Source organism: Hyperolius riggenbachi, chromosome 8 (assembly GCF_040937935.1).
Source record: "Hyperolius riggenbachi isolate aHypRig1 chromosome 8, aHypRig1.pri, whole genome shotgun sequence".
Taxonomy (NCBI): domain Eukaryota; kingdom Metazoa; phylum Chordata; class Amphibia; order Anura; family Hyperoliidae; genus Hyperolius; species Hyperolius riggenbachi.
The window spans coordinates 299,337,213-299,360,460 of NC_090653.1; the positions used below are offsets into that span (position 1 = coordinate 299,337,213).

Genomic DNA, 23,248 nt, shown 5'->3' on the forward strand with positions numbered 1-23,248 from the left:
TGCTCTCTTCCAGGCCAGACTCTGATGCTGCTCTCTGCCAGGCCAGACTCTGACGCTGCTCTCTTCTAGGCCAGACTCTGACGCTGCTCTCTGCTAGGCCAGATTCTGCCGCTGCTCTCTGCTAGGCCAGACTCTGACGCTGCTCTCTGCCAGGCCAGACTCTGACGCTGCTCTCTGCTAGGCCAGACTCTGACTCTGCCATGCCAGACGCTGACGCTGCTCTCTGCCAGGCCAGACGCTGCTCTCTGCTAGGCCAGACTCTGACTCTGCTCTCTTCTAGGCCAGACTCTGACGCTGCTCTCTGCCAGGCCAGACGCTGCTCTCTGCCAGGCCAGACTTTGACGCTACTCTCTGCTAGGCCAGACTCTGACTCTGCCAGGCCAGATGCTGACGCTGCTCTCTGCCAGGCCAGACGCTGCTCTCTGCTAGGCCAGACTCTGACTCTGCTCTCTTCTAGGCCAGACTCTGACGCTGCTCTCTGCTAGCTCGTGGTATGTGTGTGAGAGGGAAGCTCATGCAGGTTCCTGACATCCACACTTCCCTGTGATACTCTGCTCTCATGGCACAGTGAAAGTGAGCATGAATTATTCACTCAGTCCGCGCAGCGCGGGTTTCGCAGGCCGCATCTCTTGCAGCAGCATGGCGTGTCAGCGACGTGTCACTAATCTCCGACTCTAAAACACCTGAGAAGCCGCCGGTCCTCGGCCTGGTTTCAACGCCGACTTACTCACCCCGGTGTGCTCCTGGCTGAGAGGATCTGACACATGCCGGCGGCAGAACGGCCAAAGTCGGGCAGTAAAAGGCCACTTTTTTTATTGTTGTAAATACAATACAATCAGGGGTGTAACAACAGGGGCTGCACCCGTGGGGGACGCTCAGGGCCATTTTGGGGGGCAGGAGGGGTCGCGGCATGAGGAGAGAGCATGGGCACACACCGTCACGGAGGGGGGACACTCCACCCCCCCCTCACATCGGGCTCTCCTCTCAGCCCTCCCCTCCTGCAATTATCAGTGGCTGCAGCGGCGGGCAGGAGCACATGCGTTCCACGCGCCGGAGGTTCCGCTCTCTAAGTGTCTGACGCTACTTCCTTTTTAAACAGGAAGTAGCGTCAGACACTTAGAGAGCGGAACCTCCGCGGTGGATGAAGGTATGTGTTCCTGCCGCCGCCCACTGCCAGTGATAATTGCAGGAGGGGAGCGCTGAGGGGAGATCCCGAGGTGATGGGGGGGGGGGAAGCGTCGCCCCTCCCCGCCCATGTTCGGCTATGCTCTCTCCTCATGCCGCGACCCCTCCTGCCCCCCAAAACGGCCCTGAGCGGGCCCAGGGGGGGGGGAAGCGGGTTGGGGTGGTGAATACAAATTTTTGCAGGGGGGCCCGGTGATTTCTAGTTACGCCCCTGAATACAATAACAAATAAGTGCTTTTCTCTCATAGGACTCAAAGCACATAGATATGTGTCAGATCAATGGAGGGTTGCAGGCTTACAGAGGAAATAGGTGTTCATAAATGCCAGACTGAACAGGTGGGTTTTCAGTTTGGACAAATGCTTCCAGGGATGGAGTTGTCCTGATGGGGGTGGCAGGGAATTCCGAAGTGTAGGGGCAGCATGACACAAGGATCTGTCTACAAAGGTTTTGAGGTGGACTTTGGGGGTGACCAAGTTATTACATCCTTTTGATCTAAGATTGTGGGGGGTGTGATGCTCCAAAGATCAGTGGCACATGCCCCAGATCTATTCTGGAGTGCCCCGGATGTCCCCCAGGCAGAGTCATCATCCTTAAACTCAATAAGAGGTAAAAACTTTTTTTGGGGCTTCAGTCTCACCCATGACCACACCCACATGCTAGTGTGTGGCCACACCCATAGGGGTGTGACGGGGCTTGATCAGGGGTGTGGCAGGGGCATGGCTTAAGTGTCCCTCTTTCTCATCTCAAAAAGTTGGGAGGTATGGCCTCAGGGCCCCGCCTTCGGGTATCCAGGGCCCAGATTGTGCAAGGATTTGAAATGTCAATAAGCCATTTTATTGGTAGCCAGTGGAGTGAGGGAAGGGTTGGTGTTGTGTGGAAAGGGCGGGGTTGGCTTGTTAATAGCCTTGCAGCAGCATGGCGAGGGGGGAGGGGCAGGTCTCAGAGAAAGGGCCACAGACAGTGCTAAACACCCCAGAGAGATTTTTCTTCCTCTCTAGAAATGTTTTTCCCGCACTGGATCTTGTTTCAGACTTCCAGTAATGCCAAAGTCCTTCCTCGTCTCTCCAAGTCGCCGCCGTCGCTCCACCGCGTCCAGCGAGGCGGAAGAAACATTTAAATTAAGCAGGGCGGCATCCATTATTGAGCAGCGCTGGGAAAACATGAGTTTTATATATTTTTTTCTCTTTCTGCTGCTTTAAGCTGATAATTACCATCAGGTGTTTGAAGCAGGCTGACATGTTTCAGCACACGCTTCGCAAACCGGAGGAGTCGTCGCAAGCAACGTCTCGAGCTCCGCCGCGAATTAACCTGCTCCGTCCCAGCGCGCTCTCCCAGCCAATGAGGGACGTGCCTCTCGGCGGGGCGCTGCGAGGAGACGGAAATTCTCAATGTTTCCCCATCTAATGATTCTCAGAAAAATGCGTGATTGCTTTCGTGATGAACGTCTGCTCACGTTACCGTTTATGCGATCCTTGGTATACAGAGCCGAAAATACAGTGAAATTCATATATATATTCATCTAATGATGCCGGGCAGACCGACCAATAATACACAGATCTCTGATCGGAGAGATCTGTTAGCTTCCCATACACCGCAGGCCGATTGCCGAAAGATTTCAGCATGAAATCTACCCCAGAACTGGCCTTGCTCCGGTGCTTCCCAAACTGCCCCTCAAATGTAAAATGTCCCCCCGTTGCCCGTGCGGTGTAATATCTCACCTGTCCCACTGCCGAGACTCCTGCCCTCATCCTCCATCACCCTATGTCCACTGTTACTGCAAGCACCCCCACGTGGCCGTATACCGAATGTGGCGCATGTAACGTCATACACACACACCTGGTGCCACAAGGCAGTGGCGTTACGAGGGGGTTGCGTTAGGTGCGGACCGCATCAGGTGACACCACTCTCCAGGCTAAAGGGCAGTGCAATAGGGCTATGTAAATATAAACCAGGCTAGTGCCCAGCTCCTCTCTCCCCCTATAGCAAATGGGTCCAGTATAACCCCTTCCCAACCGAGGGTTGTCCGAGGGATGGAGTCCTGATACATGTGGGTGACCGTAATCACTGGCGAATGGAGGGGGCTGTTCCAGGTGTCTGGAACCCCCCCCCTGCACTGAGCTGTGTATTCAGCCAGGGAAGCCCGCATAATATAAACAGCCTCATTCTCCCTCCCTTCTTACTCCTGGTGCCTCCCTCCAGCTAATAGAATGAGAGAGGCAGCCGAGCTTCCCTCACAAGAAGATGCAGCCTGCAGTGAGAGAATGTTGATTCTGGAGTCCTGGACTCTCCACAGCACAGAAGTGTCAGACATGATGCAATTAGAGGGCAGGCAAGCTGGTAAATATGCACAGCATGATGCAGAGCTTGCCTGGACTCAGGGTCCTTGGGCAAACATCTGTCTGGTCTCTCCCAATTGTTATAATGACTGCATGTGTGGATAAGGTGTTAAACAAGTTGAAAAGTTTTTGACAGTCCCTAGACTCCAGGAGGGCTTCTTTCTGACTTGTGTGAGAGACTGGCAGGGACAGGAGTCTGATTACAGGCAAGTAGCCTGTCTTATGTGGGACTGCAATACAGATAAGTTCTCTGCTCCATCTCAGGCTATTCTCAATTTCTCCACTCCTCTCTCTGGGCTAGTGCAACGCCAAAATGACAATAGCAATCACTAGCAATTTGTGAGTGTGATTTTGTGAAGCGATTTTCAGAGCGATTTTTGAATGAATCGCTCAAAAACATGCTACATGCAGTATACCTGCGATTTTGAAAAAGTCACAACGCTGCTGTGAGAACACCCACATAGGGTAACATTAGCCAAGCGCTTTTCAAATCACTGTTGATTGAAAAACGCTCAGAAGCCCTCTTGGTGTGCACCAGCCTCCCTCATTCACCTTTGTTTCCCTCTTCCCCTAGTGCTGGCTGGCTGTGTCTTGTCATACAGGAAAGCTAAATAAAAGTGCAATTCTGGTGAGGCAAATTATTATTATTTATATAGCGCCGCCATCTTCCGCAGATGCATATATCCCTGCATCATATGGGTATCGCTTGCACTATGTGACACTATGTGGCATATTCCACTGAATTGTCCAAACTAAGTATCTCCCGCTCCTCTCTCGGGGAGTTGTTCCAGCGCTGTCCCCTGTTCAAATTTGCTGCTACCAGAAGCCCTCAGAAACACTTGTGTCCTTGAGTACTTCCAAAGATAGGCAGCTCCGTAATACGCCAGCGCACTTTTGTGCATGGGCAGTATGGAGCCACCTGTATTCGGAAGCACTCGGGACATAAGTGCTTCTGGACCTTTCAGGAACCCCCCCCCCCCCCCTTAAAAATCCTGCGTTTGCCCCTGGTAATTGTGTGTGTGTGAGCGAACCTTTAGGGCTCTTTTCCACTATGAAATGCGATCGTGATCGCGATTCCGATCGCAATCGCGTTTCAATTTCCACCATGCGATTGCGATTGAGCTACTATACTCATTATAGTCCAGCTCAATCGCATACAAAACGCGGCAGAACGACGATTGCGATGTGACCAAAATCGCATCGCAATCGGATCGCACTAATGGAAATTGCTGCTGCAGTTTCCATTAGTTTAATGTACCTTGTGATTTGCGATCAGAAGCAAATCGCAGGCTAGTGGAAAAAGGCCCTAAGTCAAGCTGTTATGGCCCATACTCACGGGCTACAATTGTCGCCGCAACACGCGGCGCGCGTGTTGCGGCGACAGGTCGCCCGTGAGTTTGCGCCGTTGCACGGGCGCGCACCCCGAATTGTCGCCCGTCGCTGATGTCGCCAGGCGATTGAAGTGCTCAATCCCCTGGCGACAGTCGCCGCCGCAACTCCGCCGCAACTCTCGCTAGTCCGCGTGAGTACGCGGACTAGCGACAGCAACCTCCATTGAAGTATACGGAGCTTCCGGCGGGGGGAGGAGGAACGTCGGCGACAGCTTCCGTCACGCCGCTGGTCCCTCTTCCGCGTGTGTACGCGGAGGGACCTGGCGAGGCGCTCACGCAGGGGAGGACTGGGACCTTTTGGCCTGGGGGGAAAACACAAACTAGAGGCCCGTTTTCACGGCAGCCCAGCCCAAATGACATCACACACGTGTCCCACGAGCTATATGCCGGTAGTCACGTGGGAAATACAGCAAGGACACTCGAGGGACAGTGTGACAGCTAAAGTATAAATGCACTGGCATCGGGGGGCACATAATACATTTTGAGTTACAATGGTTGAGGTTTCTATCTCTTACACAAGTCCTGCAAGCAGCCCTTCTGGAGTCTAGGGACTGTCTGCAAGCAGCCCTTCTGGAGTCTAGGGACTGTCAAACTTTTCAACCTAGACAATATCTTATGTAGCTGTGCACATGCAGTTATCAATGGTGAGAGACCAGACACATTTTTTTCCCACGGACCCTGCAGGCAAGCCTCTGCTCTGTATCATGCTGTGTATATTTACTAGCTTGCCCGCCCTGCAATTGCTCTGTAATTGGGCGTTTATTTCCCTCATTCAGCCTAGTGTTTCACATTGCCTTGTACAAAAACCTGAATTCACCAGGCACAGTGCCAGCCCTAAATCATTAAATGAGAGTCAGCCTGGGGGGAAATCTCCCTCCTTCCCCCCTGGCCAGTCCTCCCCTGCGCTCACGTGTGCTGGCGACAGGCCCTAAAAGTTGCCCGTGAGTATGGGCCATAAGAAGAGCACTTTATTAGCAGTCACTCTGGTCCCATAATCTCGGTTTCCTGCATCTCATGAGTGAAGCCATCAGCCTGCTAGGGGAGTTTGTTGCTCCACTTGGGCATAAGTGGTTTCCCTTGTTATCTAGAAATCTGATCTGCAGAGTTAAAGAGGAACTCCAGCCTAAACAAACAGACTGTCATTAAGTTACATTAGTTATGTTAATTAAAATAGATATTTAATATAATCTCTTACCCACCCTGTTTTAAAAGAACAGGCAAATGTTTGATTTCATGATGGCAGACATCTTTTTGGTTGAAAGGAGGTGACAGGGAGCATGAGACACAGTTCCAACTGTCCTGTGTTCTGAGCACCTCTCCCAGTTGCTAGGCAACGTGAATAATAACATAGGAAATCCCATCATGCTCTGCACAGCAACAGGGAAAAAAGCCTGGGCTTTTTTTCTTTGATGGGTGGAGCTTAGCTAAAAATGCAGCTAAAAATGATGCTTTGGTAAGAAAAACAAAGTTCTGATGCTGTGAAACTGTTAAAGAAACACCAAGCCTTTTCAGTGCTGCTGAGTAGATTTTTAGTCCGGAGGTTCACTTTAAGGTGCCCATACATGCATCCAGTGAATTTGCGGCTTGATCGACCATCTGGTGGCGAAGGTTTTACACTGCATCGGCACGGGGGGGGGGGGGGGGAGTTCTACACTTGCTTGGCAGCCTGGCAGGTGGCGGAGCTAGGCCATTTTCATGCTGAAATACATATCGGTAATGAGTCTGCAGTGTGTGGGCAGCCAGCAGATCTTCCTCCGGTCAGATTGGATCAGAGTGGGATCTGTCTCTTGGTCGGTCTGCCCATACATGGCCTGATCGGCAGAGCTACCCCTCTTATGCAGGGTATGTGGTGACTCCCCAATAAACAGACCTATCCTCTCCCCACTCCCCTGAATTGAACAGTCCTGGGCAGAGACTTGATGTCCTGTCATGGTTGCTCTGTGATGTTATAATAATGGCCGCTGTTTGGATTTCAGGCTCTTCCTCCGGACGGGATCCACATCTTCGCCTCGCAGCTGCACACCCATCTGACCGGTCGCTCCGTCACCACCGTCATCGTCCGGGATGGGAAGCAGGTCGGGGTGGTGAATGCGGACAAACACTTCAGTCCTCACTTCCAGGTAACAATCGCAAGATGTCCTGCTGGCTGATGCACTACATATCCCAGCAATACTTGCCTCTGTCCTGCCAGCTGACGCACTACATAGCCCAGAATTCCTTGCCAGTGTCCTTCCTGCTGTCGCACTACATATCCCAGCATTCCTTACCAGTATCCTGCCGGCTGTCGCACTACATATCCCAGTATTCCTTATCAGTGTCCTTTCTGCTGTCGCACTACATATCCCAGCTTTCCTTACCAGTATCCTGCCTGCTGTTGCACTAGCCATTCCGCAGTGTTCCCAGCAGTCTGCCAGGTAAAGGTGATGGACTGACACAGTATTTTCCGTGTGACATTAAAGAGTAATGACGTCTCTTATTTTATCGCTGACAGGAAATCCGTATGCTGAAGAAAAGCGTCCAAGTCCTGCCGGTGAGTTTTCTTGTGTAAATGACTTGTGACAATCTGTGTTGGGGATGGTCAGTGATATGCGGATGGTCAGTGATACGCGGATGGTCAGTGATACGCGGATGGTCTGTGATACATGGCTGGTCAGTGATATGCCAGTTCGCACCAAGTTTATATAAAATTTATGGAGCTTGAAAATGGACCAATGAGACATTGCAGCCGCAGCACTGGTCCAGCTCCTAGCTGTAACAGATTTGTAGCAAAGGAAACCATGTCCCCTCACTTCATGTGATGTCACCAAGCGCAGGAAGTGAGTGGAGACAGCCATAAAATCTGAATGATAGTTTAGCCCCTCCCTTCATCTTGCAGACGGCTGTTTCAGGTTAGGTTTTGATTAGTGAAAAGGAACAGACTGATATGGCTCTGTGGGTAGGACATGGGTAATTGGAAGTGTGTCTGTTTTTTCATGGCTATAAAGGAATGATTTGCATATTCAGCAGTGATGCATTATGGAATATCTTTCTCGCTTACTTAGAGCTAAATTATTGCAATTACCTTGTGTTTGAGAAGGCATAATGCTATGCAGTGTAGCTTTTTCAGTGGTGGGATGGTAATGGAGGCGGGTTTTTGATTCTTCTCTTTGATCCCTAGAAGTCCTGTGGATTTGTCTCAATATAACTTTACTGGGTATTTCAGAGATTGTTAGAATACCCCAGCAGCTCGGGGAAACTGTCACAGGAGCCCTAGTGGTCAGACCGCAAATTGCCTTCCAATCGGTTTCAGCACACAGACCATGCAAGCTTTGGTCGCGATCTTTGTGCAGAAACCGACAGAAATTTGGGCAGCAGCCCGACCAGAAGGGAGCCTGTGGGTTACGGAAATACACTTTACACACTAGTTCAGGGTATAACTGCCACCACCACTGGTATGGGCCAGTGGACCCGACTGCCTGACTGGTCCTGCGGATAAAAACGGTTAACACACCCTATTCTGTCTAGATATCAACAATAGCAGCGTCTCTTCAGAAGTCTGGTTCAGTTTGTGCGGCTGCGAAGCAGGGTAGCGGAACAGTGAATGACTTGGATAAAGTCGTTTATTCACGGCAATATAAATAATTAATATATACAGACAATTATTAAAACAGTAATGGCCAGTATGAAAAATAAAAGAAAGGGAGTAAAAATACTTAGTTTCATGGAAAATGTCCTTTTGTGGGAAAATCATCAAGTCCTTGGTTCCAAGTTCCGCAAAGTTCTTTGTTTCAGCTAAGTTCAAGCAAAATGGCCACCACTTGTTCCTCAGGGTGGCCGTGTGTTCATGAAGGTGGAAAAATGGAGGAATCAGGGCCCGCCTACCGGCCATGTGCTTTTGATGAAGCTGGTTTGGGGGTGTGGCAATGCCGGCCCCCTCTAAGTTACCCACCAATGACAGTTCATTCCCTCTGAGAGATTTTAGGGCTAAACTTATAAAATGCCGTAACTCATGAACGATACACGTTATATTTAGAAGGATAACAGATTAATACTTGTCGGAAAATACAGATTAATATGACATCAGACATGGCTAGGGCAGCGGGTCAGGTTCCTGAGAAGATTCATACTTGGGTTGTAGGGGCCCTGGGCCCCTCTCGACTGGTATCAAGAGATTCAGCATGACCCTACGGATCCAATGATACCGCTCTCATAACTACCCTATTTACTGTATTCTGTAAATAGGCAAAAACTTATATAATACATTAATTTCTTCCTGGTAAGGCTGCAGCCAGGCTGCCTGGTGTCAAGCTGTGACTGGCTTCCTGGGATCTAGCTGTTTGAAAAGGACCTTTTGGTTAACATCTGAATGTGAGTTTACACCTCTGGCTAACAAGTCACAGGCACCAGGCTTCATGAAAAGAACTCTGCTGCTCTTATGAAGACAGCAGAGACCCTCCAGGCTGGACTGCCTGGTATCCAGAGACATGAGATTCTGATTTGGCAGCGCAACGGCAATCGAGGCAGGAAAACGATTGCGGCTGCGTTTTCGTTTCTCACGGCTGTTCCGTGACAGAAACCCAGATTTGTAGTCAAGCAAAAACTCAAATTGAAAGATAACTTTAATAACAGAGGATTCAAAAATGATTGCTATGGAAATGTTTAAAAGACAAAACCACAGAGTACAATTCACTAAAATGACTTGTTTCCTAAGTGGCTGTTACTTATAGTAGGTAGTGAAAATCACACAGTGACATAGGCAAAAAGTCATTTATTGTGCAATTTACTCTGGGAGAAATGTACTGTACCTATTTATATTTATGTATTTTTAATCATACAAATTTTTTGCTCCTTGACCTCGAATGGGATTACAGCAAGGCTTGGTGTACAGAGGCGCCAGAGTAGAATAAAAACGTTGAAAAACCGTCTAAAAGAGGGGGATGTTCAGGTGGACTTACCTCCCTCAAAAATATAAAACTCAATTGAGTCACAATATATCAATACAAAAATATTTTATTGAACTCCACTTAGTGCAATGCGTTTCGCAGGCGTGGTCCTGCTTCATCAGGCAAACAGGAGTATAGCTCAATGGGTCTAGATGCAGAAGTGAGCGCCTCTGCGAATGGGATTAAATGACACCGACTTTGTACCTAAAGTGAAATTACATTTTAAAAAGGGCGGAAATCCCTCAATCTGTGCGCAGTCCCCGTGCGATAGTGGGCGGGGCTCATATGATCATCCGGTCATCGTAGCGCTCATTTCTCAGCGCAGTCCCATCGTTGTTAACGTCGTGTTTTCCACCATCTTAGAATAGTAATAATAAATAATACTGAATATCCAATATCCGTTATTAAACTCAGGCAGAGGAAATGGAATATATGGTAATTGGCAGCGCAGCTTTCTTCTTTTCTATATTATTGGGCCCTTTATTTATTTATTCTGCAGAGGAATGCAGAGATTTGGAGGCTTGTGCTGCCCCTGGGGAACCACTGGACTACTGCGCGCTGGTAGATGTGGCGCCACCTACGGGGCATCATGATGAAATGCACAATAGATCACGGAGTGTAGCACAAGTTACATTCCTTAGCGCTTGTTCACACTAAAGGTGACCATACATTAGAACGATTATGGGCAGATTCGACCAAGAGACAAATATTTCTCTAATCGAATCTGCCCATACACTACAGGCCGATTCCCGTCCAATTTCAGCATGAAATCATCAGGGAATCGGCTGAGCCCACCGCGTCCGCCCCGCCACGGCCCCCCGCTGCTGCCGCCGCAATGTATGAATGTATGTAGTGTAGTGCATTTATACATTACCTGTCCTGTAGCAGCTTCCACACGGTGTCCGTCCATCTCGCCGGGTAACAGCCGCATACACGCTAGCGGCGTATAGCGTCTGACGTCAGACATAGCGCCTCCGGCGTGTATGCGGAACCCGGCAAGATGGACGGAAACCGCGTGGAGGCTGACACCGGACAGGTAATGTATAAATGCACATCAACTACATACATTTATAGATTGCAGCGGCGGGGGTTTCGTCGTCTCGTCGCTCGTTCGCAATTCAGCCGCCGTACCGCCGAGCACCCGACCAACCAACTTCGGCCCGACATCTTCCAGCATGCGCGATCGACCGTGCGGCCAATTTCTGTCCCGAAATTGGCCGCATTGTCGATCGGGCATGCACTTGGCAGCACCAATTTTCATCCAATTCGATTATAATAATCAAATTGGATGGTCGATTGGTTGGTTGGCTAGTGTATGGCCCCCTTAAAAGTGTTTTTTTTGTGCCGGCAATTTTGAAAATCACCCTAATAGTGCTTGTGCAATGATTCCCTATAAGAGAGTTGACATATGAGCGGTTCAATTCCGATCCGCTCACCAAAGCGCTGCCTGTACCATTTTCTAGATGATTTGCCTATAATGGAAGGTATAGGGAAATCACAAAGCGCTTGAAAAAACAAACACTTTGTATAGCGATTTCCCCCGCGCTTTGATGAATAAATACATTGTATTTATTTCCGGGTGAAAGAGTTCAACTGCTGACAGTCATCAGGAAGTGAAAATAAATGCTGCGCCAAAGCGCTTAGAAAAGTGCTTATAAAGCGCAGGAAAAGGCGATTTTAAAAATAGCAAAAAATTGCTCAGCGCTTGAAAAAGCGCTGGCGATTTACAATGTGTAATTGGAAAAATTGGGAGACCCCCAAAAAAAAAAAATATCCTCAATGGTGTGCCAGAACACCAATCATATAACCATATAAGTACAAGGATATATAGTAAAAAAAAAAATGTTTTTGAAGAGACAAAAAAGTTTCAAGATGATCTTAAATTTGAATGTATCAAAAAGTTATTTTGTAAAAACAGAGTTCACAAATCTTCAAGCGAATTCATCTTTGCAAACAACATCCTATTATCAAGTACCGAAAACATATGTTGCCATGGGACAGAGGAGCCCGCTGACTGTCTGAGCCTAGATCTACAAATAAAAACGGTTAAAACACGCTGTATTCTGTCTAGCTAGCAACAATACAATAGTAGCGTCTCTTCAGAAGTCTGGTTCAGTTTGTGCGGCTGCGAAGCAGGGTAGCGGAACAGTGAATGACTTGGATAAAGTCGTTTATTCACGGCAATATAAATAATTAATATATACAGACAATTATTAAAATCAACAATTATTAAAACAGTAATAGCCAGTATGAAAAATAAAAGAAAGGGAGAAAAAATACTTAGTTTCATGGAAAATGTCCTTTCCATGAAACTTGTTGAAATATGCAATTGTTTAAAAAGGCGACAACGTTGACTTGTTTCGGAGTAACCTTCTTCAGGCCTTCACAAACAATTGTAATCTGTAATATACAGGACAAAAATTGGGCCAGGTACCATCTGGACAAAATCAAGCCAGGAAACACCACTTAGACTACCATTGGACACAGTGCACGGGCAAGATGTACCAGGAGAGTGTGGTCCATCTCGCCTGTGTGCTGTGTCCAATGTAAAGGTGGCCACACACCATACAATTTTTTAAATATCTGTTCAATTTAAGAATTGCAATCAATTTTTCTGACTGATTGTAACAAATTAAAAAATATGACCAACGTACCACACACACCTATGTTCAATTTTTCCCCAATTATGATAAAAATGATTGGAAACTCTGAGAAAATTGCTAGGGTGTGTATATTAATAAACTTGCAATGCAACACACACCATACAATCTTTAGAGAAATTGAACAGAAATATCTGGCATTCCGGATCGATTTAAATCGAAAAAAACGGGAATTCCGATCGGATTTTTCAGTCGAATGAAAAAAAAAGCTTTCGATTTTTTCGAGAGATACGATCGTTTTCATCGAATTGCTGTAAAATCGGATCATTTTATTGTATCGTGTGTGGCCACCTTTAGTCTAAGTGGTGTTTCCTGGCTTGATTTTGTCCAGATGGTACCCGTCCCAATTTTTGTTGTTTTTTGTTTTCGGTACTTGATAATTGGATGTTGTTTTCAAAGATGAATTCGCTTGAAGATTTGTGAACTCTGTTTTTACAAAAGAACTTTTTGATACGTTAAAATTTAAGATCATCTTGAAACTTCTTTGTCTCTTCAAAAGTATTTTATTTTTACTATATATCCTTATACTTATATGATTTACAGTTCGGGCAGCACGGTGGCGTAGTGGTTAGCGCTCTCGCCTTGCAGCGCTGGGTCCCTGGTTCGAATCCCAGCCAGGGCACTATCTGCAAAGAGTTTGTATGTTCTCTCCGTGTCTGCGTGGGTTTCCTCCGGGCACTCCGGTTTCCTCCCACATTCCAAAAACATACGGATAAGTTAATTGGCTCCCCCTAAAAATTGGCCCTAGACTACAGTACTTACACTACATAATATAGACATATGGCAATGGTAGGGATTAGATTGTGAGCTCCTTTGAGGGACAGTTAATGACAAGACTATATATATATATATATATATATATATATATATATATATATATATATATACATACACTGTACAGCGTAATATGTCGGCGCTATATAAATACTAAATAATAATAATAGTAATGTGAACATAACCTTAGTGTACAAGTTACTCTGGCTGACATTCTGAGCTGCTTTATTGCTTTATGTTTGAGGGTTTTGAACAGGACTGCCAGGTGTTTGAAGAGCTGTTGGAAAAAAACAATTGCCTTCGAGATTGGGGCAGACGTTGAAACGAGTGCAATGAAAACTGAAGCAGATTGGATCAGACCCCCAGATCGAGGATGCTGATTGGCTGCTCCATTCTTGCACTTGTTTTGATCCAGTCCTCTTTGCGCTGATTTTGATTAATTTGCCCGAGTGTTCCGTTTTTGGAATGTGAATAATAAATCCCTTAAACTACAGGATACTGAAATATCGGTTCTGAGCAGAGTGGCCCTTTTACGTGGGGTGCTCTGAGCCAGTGCAGGGAACGATCACATCTCAAAACTATCAAAACATTCTGGGCAAAATATACCATTCAGTGTTCAAAAACTGGTTTTGGTTGCTTCTCATGCTTCTCCAACAGGTTAATGACCCAAAACACAGAGCTCAAATCATTCAAGAATAAATAAGAATAAAGCATTGGATTATTCTGAGACTTTCTATGAAGCCTGATTTGTAAAAGCAGCAGATTTCTGGCAGCACTACAGGACAATTACTTGACTCAAATGGTAACGGAACCAACTAGGGGGAATGCGTTACTGGATCTGATCATTTCTAATAGACCAGATAATGTATCAAATGTGCAGGTTCAAGAACATTTGGGAAATAGTGATCACAACATGATAACGTTTGATCTGGTGACTGATAGGCCACGGGGCAGCGGGACCACTAAAACTATGAATTTTAGAAAAGCAAAGTTCAATCAAATAAGCAGGCACTATGTTTGGTGAACTGGGATAATGTACTACAAGGGGAAGACACTGAAGGGAAATGGCAAGCTTTTAAACTTATACTCAATCAATACTGTAGTATGTATATCCCATATGGAAACAAAATGTCTAGGAATAAAAAAAGGCCTCTGTGGATGAATAGAAAGGTTAGGGATAAAATGAAGAGGAAAAGGAATGCCTATAAGGTCCTAAAACAGGAGGGGACCGAGGCTGCACTAAGCAATTATAAGGAGTGCAATAAAAATTGTAAAAAAGAAATTAAGCTGGCAAAGATCGAAGCTGAAAATCAAATCGCTAGGGATATCAAATCTAACCCAAAAAAGTTTTACAAGTACATCAACTCTAAAAAAAGAAAGGTTGACTGTATAGGACTCCTAAAGGATGAGGGTGGGAACTCAATGGTGGATGACCAAGGTAAGGCAGAGTTATTAAATGCTTTCTTTGCTTCTGTCTTCACAAAGGAAACAGCACTGTTGCAAATTACAGAGGCAGAAGAGTCTCAATCTTCTAACTGTAATAATAACGCAGGAAGAAGTGAAGGCAAGACTAAATAAATAAAAAATAGACAAGGCACCTGGCCTGGATGGCATGCATCCTCGGGTCCTAAGGGAATTAAGTTCAGTTATAGATACACCCCTTTATCTTATCTTTTGTGACTCTCTTGCAACTGGCACAGTCCCAGTGGATTGGCGTACAGCCCACGTTTTCCCATTATTTAAGAAGGGCAAAAAATCAGATCCAGGAAATTATAGACCTGTAAGCTTAACATCAGTTGTATGCAAACTATTTGAGGGGTTACTAAGAGATACTATACATGACTTTATAGTAGAAAATAATCTTATTTCTCAGCATCAACATGGGTTTACTAATGACAGGTCCTGTTTGACTAACATGCTCAGCTTTTATGAGGTAGTGAATGCTAATATGGATATTGGGAATGCTGTAGATGTGATATACTTGGACTTTGCAAAGGCCTTCGACACTGTTCCCCACAGAAGTCTGGTGCAAAAGTTGAGGACGCAAGGACTGGGGAAGAGACTGTGTTCATGGATAGGGAACTGGCTAATGGACAGAAAACAAAGAGTTGTGGTCAATGGATCGTACTCAAAATGGGAGACTGTTAGCAGTGGGGTCCCACAGGGGTCTGTACTGGGTCCAGTGCTCTTCAATTTATTTATTAATGACCTAGTAGATGCAGTAGTGAGCAATGTTGCTATTTTTGCAGATGATACAAAATTGTGCAGAATCATCAACTCTCAGGAAGATAGTGTCATATTGCAACAGGATCTGGATAGGATGGCTATATGGGCACATACATGGCAGATGAAATTCAATGTTGAAAAATGTAAAGTCATGCATTTTGGTCGTACCAATGGTCTAGCACCATACAAAATAAATGGGATACAGTTGGGGACATCAAACTTGGAGAAGGACTTAGGAGTACTCATCGACAACAAGTTAAATAATCATACTCAATGCCAAGCCGCTGCAGCTAAAGCTAATAAAATTTTGGGATGCATTAAAAGGGAAATAAAAACTCGAGATGCTAGCATAATATTGACCCTGTTTAACTCTCTAGTAAGGCCACATCTGGAATATGGAATTCAGTTCTGGGCACCACATTACAAAAAAGATATTGCAGTTTTAGAGCAGGTGCAGAGACGAGCTACAAAATTGATACGTGGGATGGAAGGTCTCGCTTACCAAGAAAGGTTAGATAAACTGGGTTTATTTAGTCTAGAGAAAAGACGCCTTAGAGGAGATCTAATTAACATGTATAAATACATCAGAGGGCAATATAATAGCTTGGCGGATGAGCTTTTTGTCCCTAGGCCTTCTCAAAGGACTAGAGGACATGATCTGCGCATGGAGGAAAAACGTTTTAGCCATTTATTTAGGAAAGGGTTCTTTACAGTAAGAGTGATTAAGATGTGGAATGCATTGCCACAGGAAGTCGTTCTGGCAAACTCTATACCTGCATTTAAAGGGGGCTTAGATGCTTTCCTTGCGTTGAAAGACATCCATGGCTACAATTACTAGGTAATGCCTAATGATGTTGATCCAGGGATTTTTATCTGATTGCCATCTGGAGTCGGGAAGGAATTTTTCCCTTTAGGGGCTAATTGGACCATGCCTTGTAAGGGTTTTGTCGCCTTCCTCTGGATCAACAGGGGTATGTGGGGGACGGGCTGGAGTTGTACTTTGTACTGGTTGAACTCGATGGACGTATGTCTTCTTTCAACCATAATAACTATGTAACTATGTATCCTATGGCCTAGTTCCCCAACCCTGTCCCCAAGGCCCACGAACCGTGCATGTTTTGCAGGAAACCACAAACATGCACAGGTGAGGTAATCAGTGTCTCAGCAGAGCTGTGTAACTACCTCTGTGGATTTCCACAAAAAATGCACTGTCGGTGGGCCTTGAGGACAGGGTTGGGGAACACTATGGGATATCTGTAGAGAAGTGGATCATGAAGTCTAGAGAAGTCCCTTACAAAGCTGACAGAGACAGAGCAGGTTACTCAGAGTCGGTCAAACCACCCACTGGGAGGTCCAGAAGTCTGGAATCTGTAGGCTTCAGAAGGATCTTTTCACCTCATCTCACAGATGCTCCATGGGTTTGAGATCAGGTGACTGAGCCAGACAATGAAGCAAGTGGAGCCATGTTAGCAGAAGCAATGAGACCCATTGAGCATGGAGAAGGTACATTGTCCTGTTGTGAATGTCCAGCTGCATCTGGGAAGGCCAAAGTCACAATGAGCTCCATCTGGTCACACAAGCCATGTTGAGGTAGCTGCTGGTATTGACGGATGTTTCCTGAGCTGATAGGGGGTCAAGCATCTCCCAAAAGAACATTGAGGCCATTATCTTACCCCAAATGCCTGTAGGGTTGTCACTTGGCTAGAGGGGTCCATGGACTCACTGACCTTCACTCTGTTATGTCGTTGCTCTTCTGTTGCCACAGATGATTTGTGATGGTCGCCTGTTAGCTCTTTGATCTGCAGTTTTTGGGCCCAACTGACATACATTCTCGGAATGCGTACCTATTATTCAGCTGCCGGGAGACTAGGGCACAGGATACAGCTGATAAACGGCTCACCCTGCTCCTACACAAGTCCCGGCGGTGTTGATTACTATTCCCCCTCCAGGCCGCCGTGGATAGTGGGGGAATGATGCAATTGCTGGCATCCGAATTACAGTGTTTTTTTTAGTAATTTGTACTCATTTGTACAGATTACTCACTGAGCGCCTCTATAGTAATAATTCCTATTACAGCCTATGGTGGCGCCGCTGCGCCCAAATCTCCTGCGCTGGTTTTAGAGCGTTTTCTCTGAACACCCTAAATACTGAAATACTGGAGCTGGCTCTTCTTTTCCTCATAGTCCCCCATCATTCTTCAAGGCAATGGGTCATTTCTGCAGGTAGCTGGGTTGGGTGAAGATGGTGGGATACATGAAGATACAGTCTGGGGGCGGTTCTATGATGCGGTCTAGTGCTAGGATAGCCTGTTGTTGTCTTCTTTGAGGGATGGCAGAGCTGAGCCCTCTGACTCTGACCACACTCCATTCCTGTACGGGGGGGCTTCAGAGGTGTGTGCTCTGATCTTAATCAGACTCTCTGTGTTGGGGGGGGGGGGGGTGCAGAGGTGAGCTCTCTGACTCTGACCGCACGCTGTCTGTGTTTGGGGGAGGGTACAGAGGTGAGCTCTCTGACCGCACGCTGTCTGTGTTTGGGGGGTACAGAGGTGAGCTCTCTGACTCTGACCGCACGCTGTCTGTGTTTGGGGGGGGGGGTGCAGAGGTAAGCTCTCTGACTCTGACCGCACGCTGTCAGTGTTTGGGGGAGGGTACAGAGGTGAGCTCTCTGACTCTGACCGCACACTGTCTGTGTTTAGGGGAGGGTACAGAGGTGAGCTCTCTGACCGCACGCTGTCTGTGTTTGGGGGGTGCAGAGGTGAGCTCTCTGACTCTGACCGCACGCTGTCTGTGTTGGGGGGAGAGGGTGCAGAGATGAGCTCTCTGATTCTGACTGCACGCTGTCTGTGTTTGGGGGGGGGGTGCAGAGGTAAGCTCTCTGACTCTGACCGCACGCTGTCTGTGTTTGGGGGAGGGTACAGAGGTGAGCTCTCTGACCGCACGCTGTCTGTGTTTGGGGGGTACAGAGGTGAGCTCTCTGACTGCACGCTGTCTGTGTTTGGGGGGTACAGAGGTGAGCTCTCTGACCGCACGCTGTCTGTGTTTGGGGGGTACAGAGGTGAGCTCTCTGACTGCACGCTGTCTGTGTTTGGGGGGTACAGAGGTGAGCTCTCTGACTCTGACCGCATGCTGTCTGTGTTTGGGGGGCAGGGTGCAAAGGTGAGCTCTCTGACTCTGACCGCACGCTGTCTGTGTTGGGGGGGGGGGAGATGGTGCAAAGGTGAGCTCTCTGACTCTGACCGCACGCTGTCTGTGTTGGGGGGGGGGGGGGAGATGGTGCAGAGGTGAGCTCTTTGACTCTGACCGCACGCTGTCTGTGTTTAGGGGAGGGTACAGAGGTGAGCTTTCTGACTCTGACCGCACGCTGTCTGTGTTTGGGGGAGGGTACAGAGGTAAGCTCTCTGACTCTGACCGCACGCTGTCTGTGTTTGGGGGGGGGGGAGGGTGCAGAGGTGAGCTCTCTGACTCTGACCGCACGCTGTCTGTGTTTGGGGGAGGGTACAGAGGTGAGCTCTCTGACTCTGACCGCACACTGTCTGTGTTTAGAGGGTACAGAGGTGAGCTCTCTGATTCTGACCGCACGCTGTCTGTGTTTGGGGGGGAGGGTGCAAAGGTGAGCTCTCTGACTCAGACTGCACGCTGTCTGTGTTGGGGGGGGGGGGGGGAGATGGTGCAGAGGTGAGCTCTCTGACTCTGACCGCACACTGTCTGTGTTTGGAGGGTACAGAGGTGAGCTCTCTGACTCTGACCGCACACTGTCTGTGTTTGGGGGGTGCAGAGGTGAGCTCTCCGATTCTGACCGCACGCTGTCTGTGTTGGGGGGGGGGGGGAGATGGTGCAGAGGTGAGCTCTCTGACTCTGACCGTACGCTGTCTGTGTTTGGGGGGGAGGGTGCAAAGGTGAGCTCTCTGACTCTGACTGCACGCTGTCTGTGTTGGGGGGGGGGGGGGGGGGAGATGGTGCAGAGGTGAGCTCTCTGACTCTGACCGCACGCTGTCTGTGTTTGGGGGGTGCAGAGGTGAGCTCTCTGACTCTGACCGCACGCTGTCTGTGTTTGGGGGGGAGGGTGCAAAGGTGAGCTCTCTGACTCTGACTGCACGCTGTCTGTGTTGGGGGGGGGGGGAGATGGTGCAGAGGTGAGCTCTCTGACTCTGACCGCACGCTGTCTGTGTTTGGGGGGTGCAGAGGTGAGCTCTCTGACTCTGACCGCACGCTGTCTGTGTTTGGGGGGGGAGGGTGCAAAGGTGAGCTCTCTGACTCTGACTGCACGCTGTCTGTGTTGGGGGGGGGGGGGAGATGGTGCAGAGGTGAGCTCTCTGACTCTGACCGCACGCTGTCTGTGTTTGGGGGGTGCAGAGGTGAGCTCTCTGACTCTGACCGCACACTGTCTGTGTTTGGGGGGTGCAGAGGTGAGCTCTCTGACTCTGACCGCACACTGTCTGTGTTTGGGGGGTGCAGAGGTGAGCTCTCTGACTCTGACCGCACACTGTCTGTGTTTGGGGGGTGCAGAGGTGAGCTCTCTGACTCTGACCGCACGCTGTCTGTGTTTGGGGGGTGCAGAGGTGAGCTCTCTGACTCTGACCGCACACTGTCTGTGTTTGATCTCACAGGGGGATTTGCTGATCACAAGCTGTTTGTATAACACAGAAGACAGAAGCGGAGCCACGCTGGTAAGCATTGCACGATGCAGAGAACCTCTCCTCATCCTCTGGGGTCGCACGGCGGCCGCATGTCGCATTATATCAGCTCTGTTTCTTGCTTTGATCCATTTTCTTTTCCTTTCTTTGCTTTTTTTTTGTTATTTGCTGTGAAGCCGACTCGGGGTTTAAAGGAAACCTGCGATACCAGGAATAGGAAACCTGCCATTGTTATTCCCTTTTATAAATATTCCGCTTACTGATCCTCAGCCAGACATTCTACCTCTAGCTGATCACAGAGCTCCGCCCAGCTGCAGGCAGGAGCGGCAGGCGTGTATATAGAGCACAGGTATTCCACAGGGTGCCTAAGGCTCCTGTTAAGGTGGCCACTAACGATACAATTTGCTGAACGATCATTTATAATCAACTCTTCATATAAACAAAAATAAATGATTGTTTGTGCACACTAATGGAACAAAAATTTACCCAATCTGATCAAACAATAATTTCCGATCGTTCATATGAAGAACCGTTTGTAAACAATTGTATCGTTAGTGGACACCTTTACCGTTATCGCAGTGCGTCATGTCGTGGTACTTTCCCTCGTTGCAGTGGTCATTAAAGTCAGTGAGACGTGAGACACTGGCTGCGATGCGACGCAATGCGCGGGAAGCGCTCTGGGCAGCGCAGAAATAATGCACAAGCTGCAGTTTGTTACCCTGCTAATCCCGGAAGTCATGTTGATTTACTGCTTTTTCTTCGGCTTTGGTGCGTTGCGATTGTTCCAAATTGTACCTCCTAATGCTGCACAGTAGTGTAAAAGTTCCTCCAAAGAAACTGTCAGCTATAAGAGCCTGCCTTTACTGCAGGTGTTACCACCGAGGACCTCCAGCTCTGTGTAGTCCCTTCCTTCTGTAGCGGGGGAGGGGGGGAGGAGCAGAGTGCTGGAGGTGTGGCTGTAGTGTTGCTTTTTATGGCTGTAACGCTGCGGTTCTCTCCTGGCTCCGCAGGGGGTGGGGTTGAGGGGGAGGAGCAGAGTGCTGGAGGTGTGGCTGTGACGCTGCTGTTCTCTCCTGGCTCCGCAGGGGGTGGGGTTGAGGGGGAGGAGCAGAGTGCTGGAGGTGTGGCTGTAGTAGCCTTGCTTTGTGACACTGCTGTTCTCTCCTGGCTCCGCAGGGGGGGGGAGCAGAGTGGGAGGAGCAGAGTGCTGGAGGTGTGGCTGTAGTAGCCTTGCTTTGTGACGCTGCTGTTCTCTCCTGGCTCCGCAGGGGGGAGGAGCAGTGTGGGAGGAGCAGGGTGCTGGAGGTGTGGTTGCAGTGGTGCTTTGTATGGCTGTGACGCTGCTGTTCTCTCCGGTCTCCGCAGGGCGGGTTCAGCATCACGGATGAGATGTGTGTGAATTACGTCCATTATTATCCTCACACTGAGCTGGAGTTGTGTAAGAGCCACGTGGACCCTGGATTTCTGCAGAAATACTTCCGTCTGGTGAACAGGTGAGTGAGGCGCGGCGGGGTCTGGTGAACAGGTGAGTGACGCGCGGTAGGGGTCTGGTGAACAGGTGAGTGGCGCGTGGCGGGGGAGGGGTCTGGTGAACAGGTAAGTGATGCGCAGCAGGGGAGGGATCTGGTGAACAGGTGAGTGACATGCGGGGGGAGGGGTCTGGTGAACAGGTAAATGACACGCGGTGGGGGGAGGGGTCTGGTGAACAGGTGAGTGACGCGCAGCAGGGGGAGGGGTCTGGTGAACAGGTAAGTGATGTGCGGCGGGGGAGGGGTCTGGTGAACAGGTGAGTGACGCGCGGCGGGGGGGAGGGGTCTGGTGGACAGGTGAGTAACAGAGGGGAGTGTCTGGTGACCGAGGACCGCTGAGGACCACCCATGCCATCAGAGCTCTATAGAGATCAGCAATGAGATTATAATTCTGGCTTGCAGATTTTTTTGCAGATCAGAATTGGGCAGAAGCTGTGTTTGACTGGACCAGCTCCACCCTGCATAGTGCATACAATCTGCAATAAATGATCATGCAAGCCAGGAATATTAGCATCTCAGATACAACCCTCTTGAAAAGTGTCTCAAAACAGCCAAAAAAAGTATTTACTAGTCTGCCAGTTCCCTGCTTGCCATTAAATAGTTACCAGAATACCAGAATCTGCCACGGTTCAGCAGCCCGGCCTTCATCGGCTCTCTCCCTCCCTCTGACTTGGCAGGACAGCTACAGGCAGAATATTGTGTAATACTGAGTGAGGAGAACGAGGGCAAAATATTCCCAGGTCAGGTGAGACACTACCCAGCCAAAGACCCTACAGGGGCCCCGGGGACCACAGAGACGTTGGGAGGTGACCTGGCAGCCAGGTTGGAAAAGCAGGGGCAATTTGGCAGCAACAAGAGTCGCTTTTTGGTCAGGTCTGTGAAAGGTGTGGGGGGGGGGGGGGGGGAGGGTCTTGTCAAGAAGGCCTCTTTGTTACTAGAACTGGCCCTACATGGAGGTTTTAAGAGTGGATGGTCATTAGCCAATAAGAATTGGGTGTGTGTATGCACCTTTATCCAATGAGTTGCTTGCAATCACGTTCCTTTGCAGCTTGGAATCTGGCCAATAGCAAATGACAGAAAGTGCACTCGATAGGTCTTATTCCAAGTTACGTCCAATTTGCACTAAATTAGCACGCAAGCCACAATTAATAGCATGCCACTGACCATCCCTAGCTGCACTATGTCCAGGCTATCAGAGGTGTGGCCATTATCTGGACTTCCTGTAGGGCTCGTTGTTGTACTGCCTGTCTCTGCCCCCCAGGCACAGAACTATATCCAGGCTATTAGAGGTGTGACCATTATCTGGACTTCCTGTCTCCGCCCCCAGGCACGGCACCATCGGACATTTCTCTGACTGTTGTTTGTCTTGCAGGTTTAGCGGGGAGGATGTCTGCACCTGTCCGCAGGCAGAGGTCGCCGAGCAGTTCCACGAGGTTCCCTGGAACTCGTTCACCAGCGAAGTCCTGAACTCCCTGTACAACTACTCCCCCATCTCCATGCATTGCAACCGATCCTCCGCCCTCCGCTTTCCCGTGAGTCCAGCGCGCATACAAACCTGAACACGCGGCTGCCCAATGGGGCGCCAGCACCT

At 48.6% G+C, this 23,248-nt stretch overlaps 2 protein-coding genes across 2 annotated transcripts in view; one reads left to right on the plus strand and one right to left on the minus strand.

Annotated features, from left to right (window-relative positions):
* FAM163B (family with sequence similarity 163 member B) overlaps nucleotides 1–23,248 on the minus strand; it is a 314,838-nt gene that overhangs the window by 253,224 nt on the left and 38,366 nt on the right. The gene's annotated exons all lie outside the window — the stretch shown is intronic.
* The window catches only part of DBH (dopamine beta-hydroxylase), a 93,367-nt gene that overhangs the window by 66,215 nt on the left and 3,904 nt on the right, over nucleotides 1–23,248 (plus strand). Inside the window, exons 7-11 of the mRNA XM_068248030.1 lie at nucleotides 6,890–7,033; nucleotides 7,405–7,443; nucleotides 20,102–20,161; nucleotides 21,494–21,621; nucleotides 23,030–23,189. Of these exons, the coding sequence (XP_068104131.1) occupies nucleotides 6,890–7,033; nucleotides 7,405–7,443; nucleotides 20,102–20,161; nucleotides 21,494–21,621; nucleotides 23,030–23,189 (531 nt within the window). The remainder of the gene's footprint in view (nucleotides 1–6,889; nucleotides 7,034–7,404; nucleotides 7,444–20,101; nucleotides 20,162–21,493; nucleotides 21,622–23,029; nucleotides 23,190–23,248) is intronic.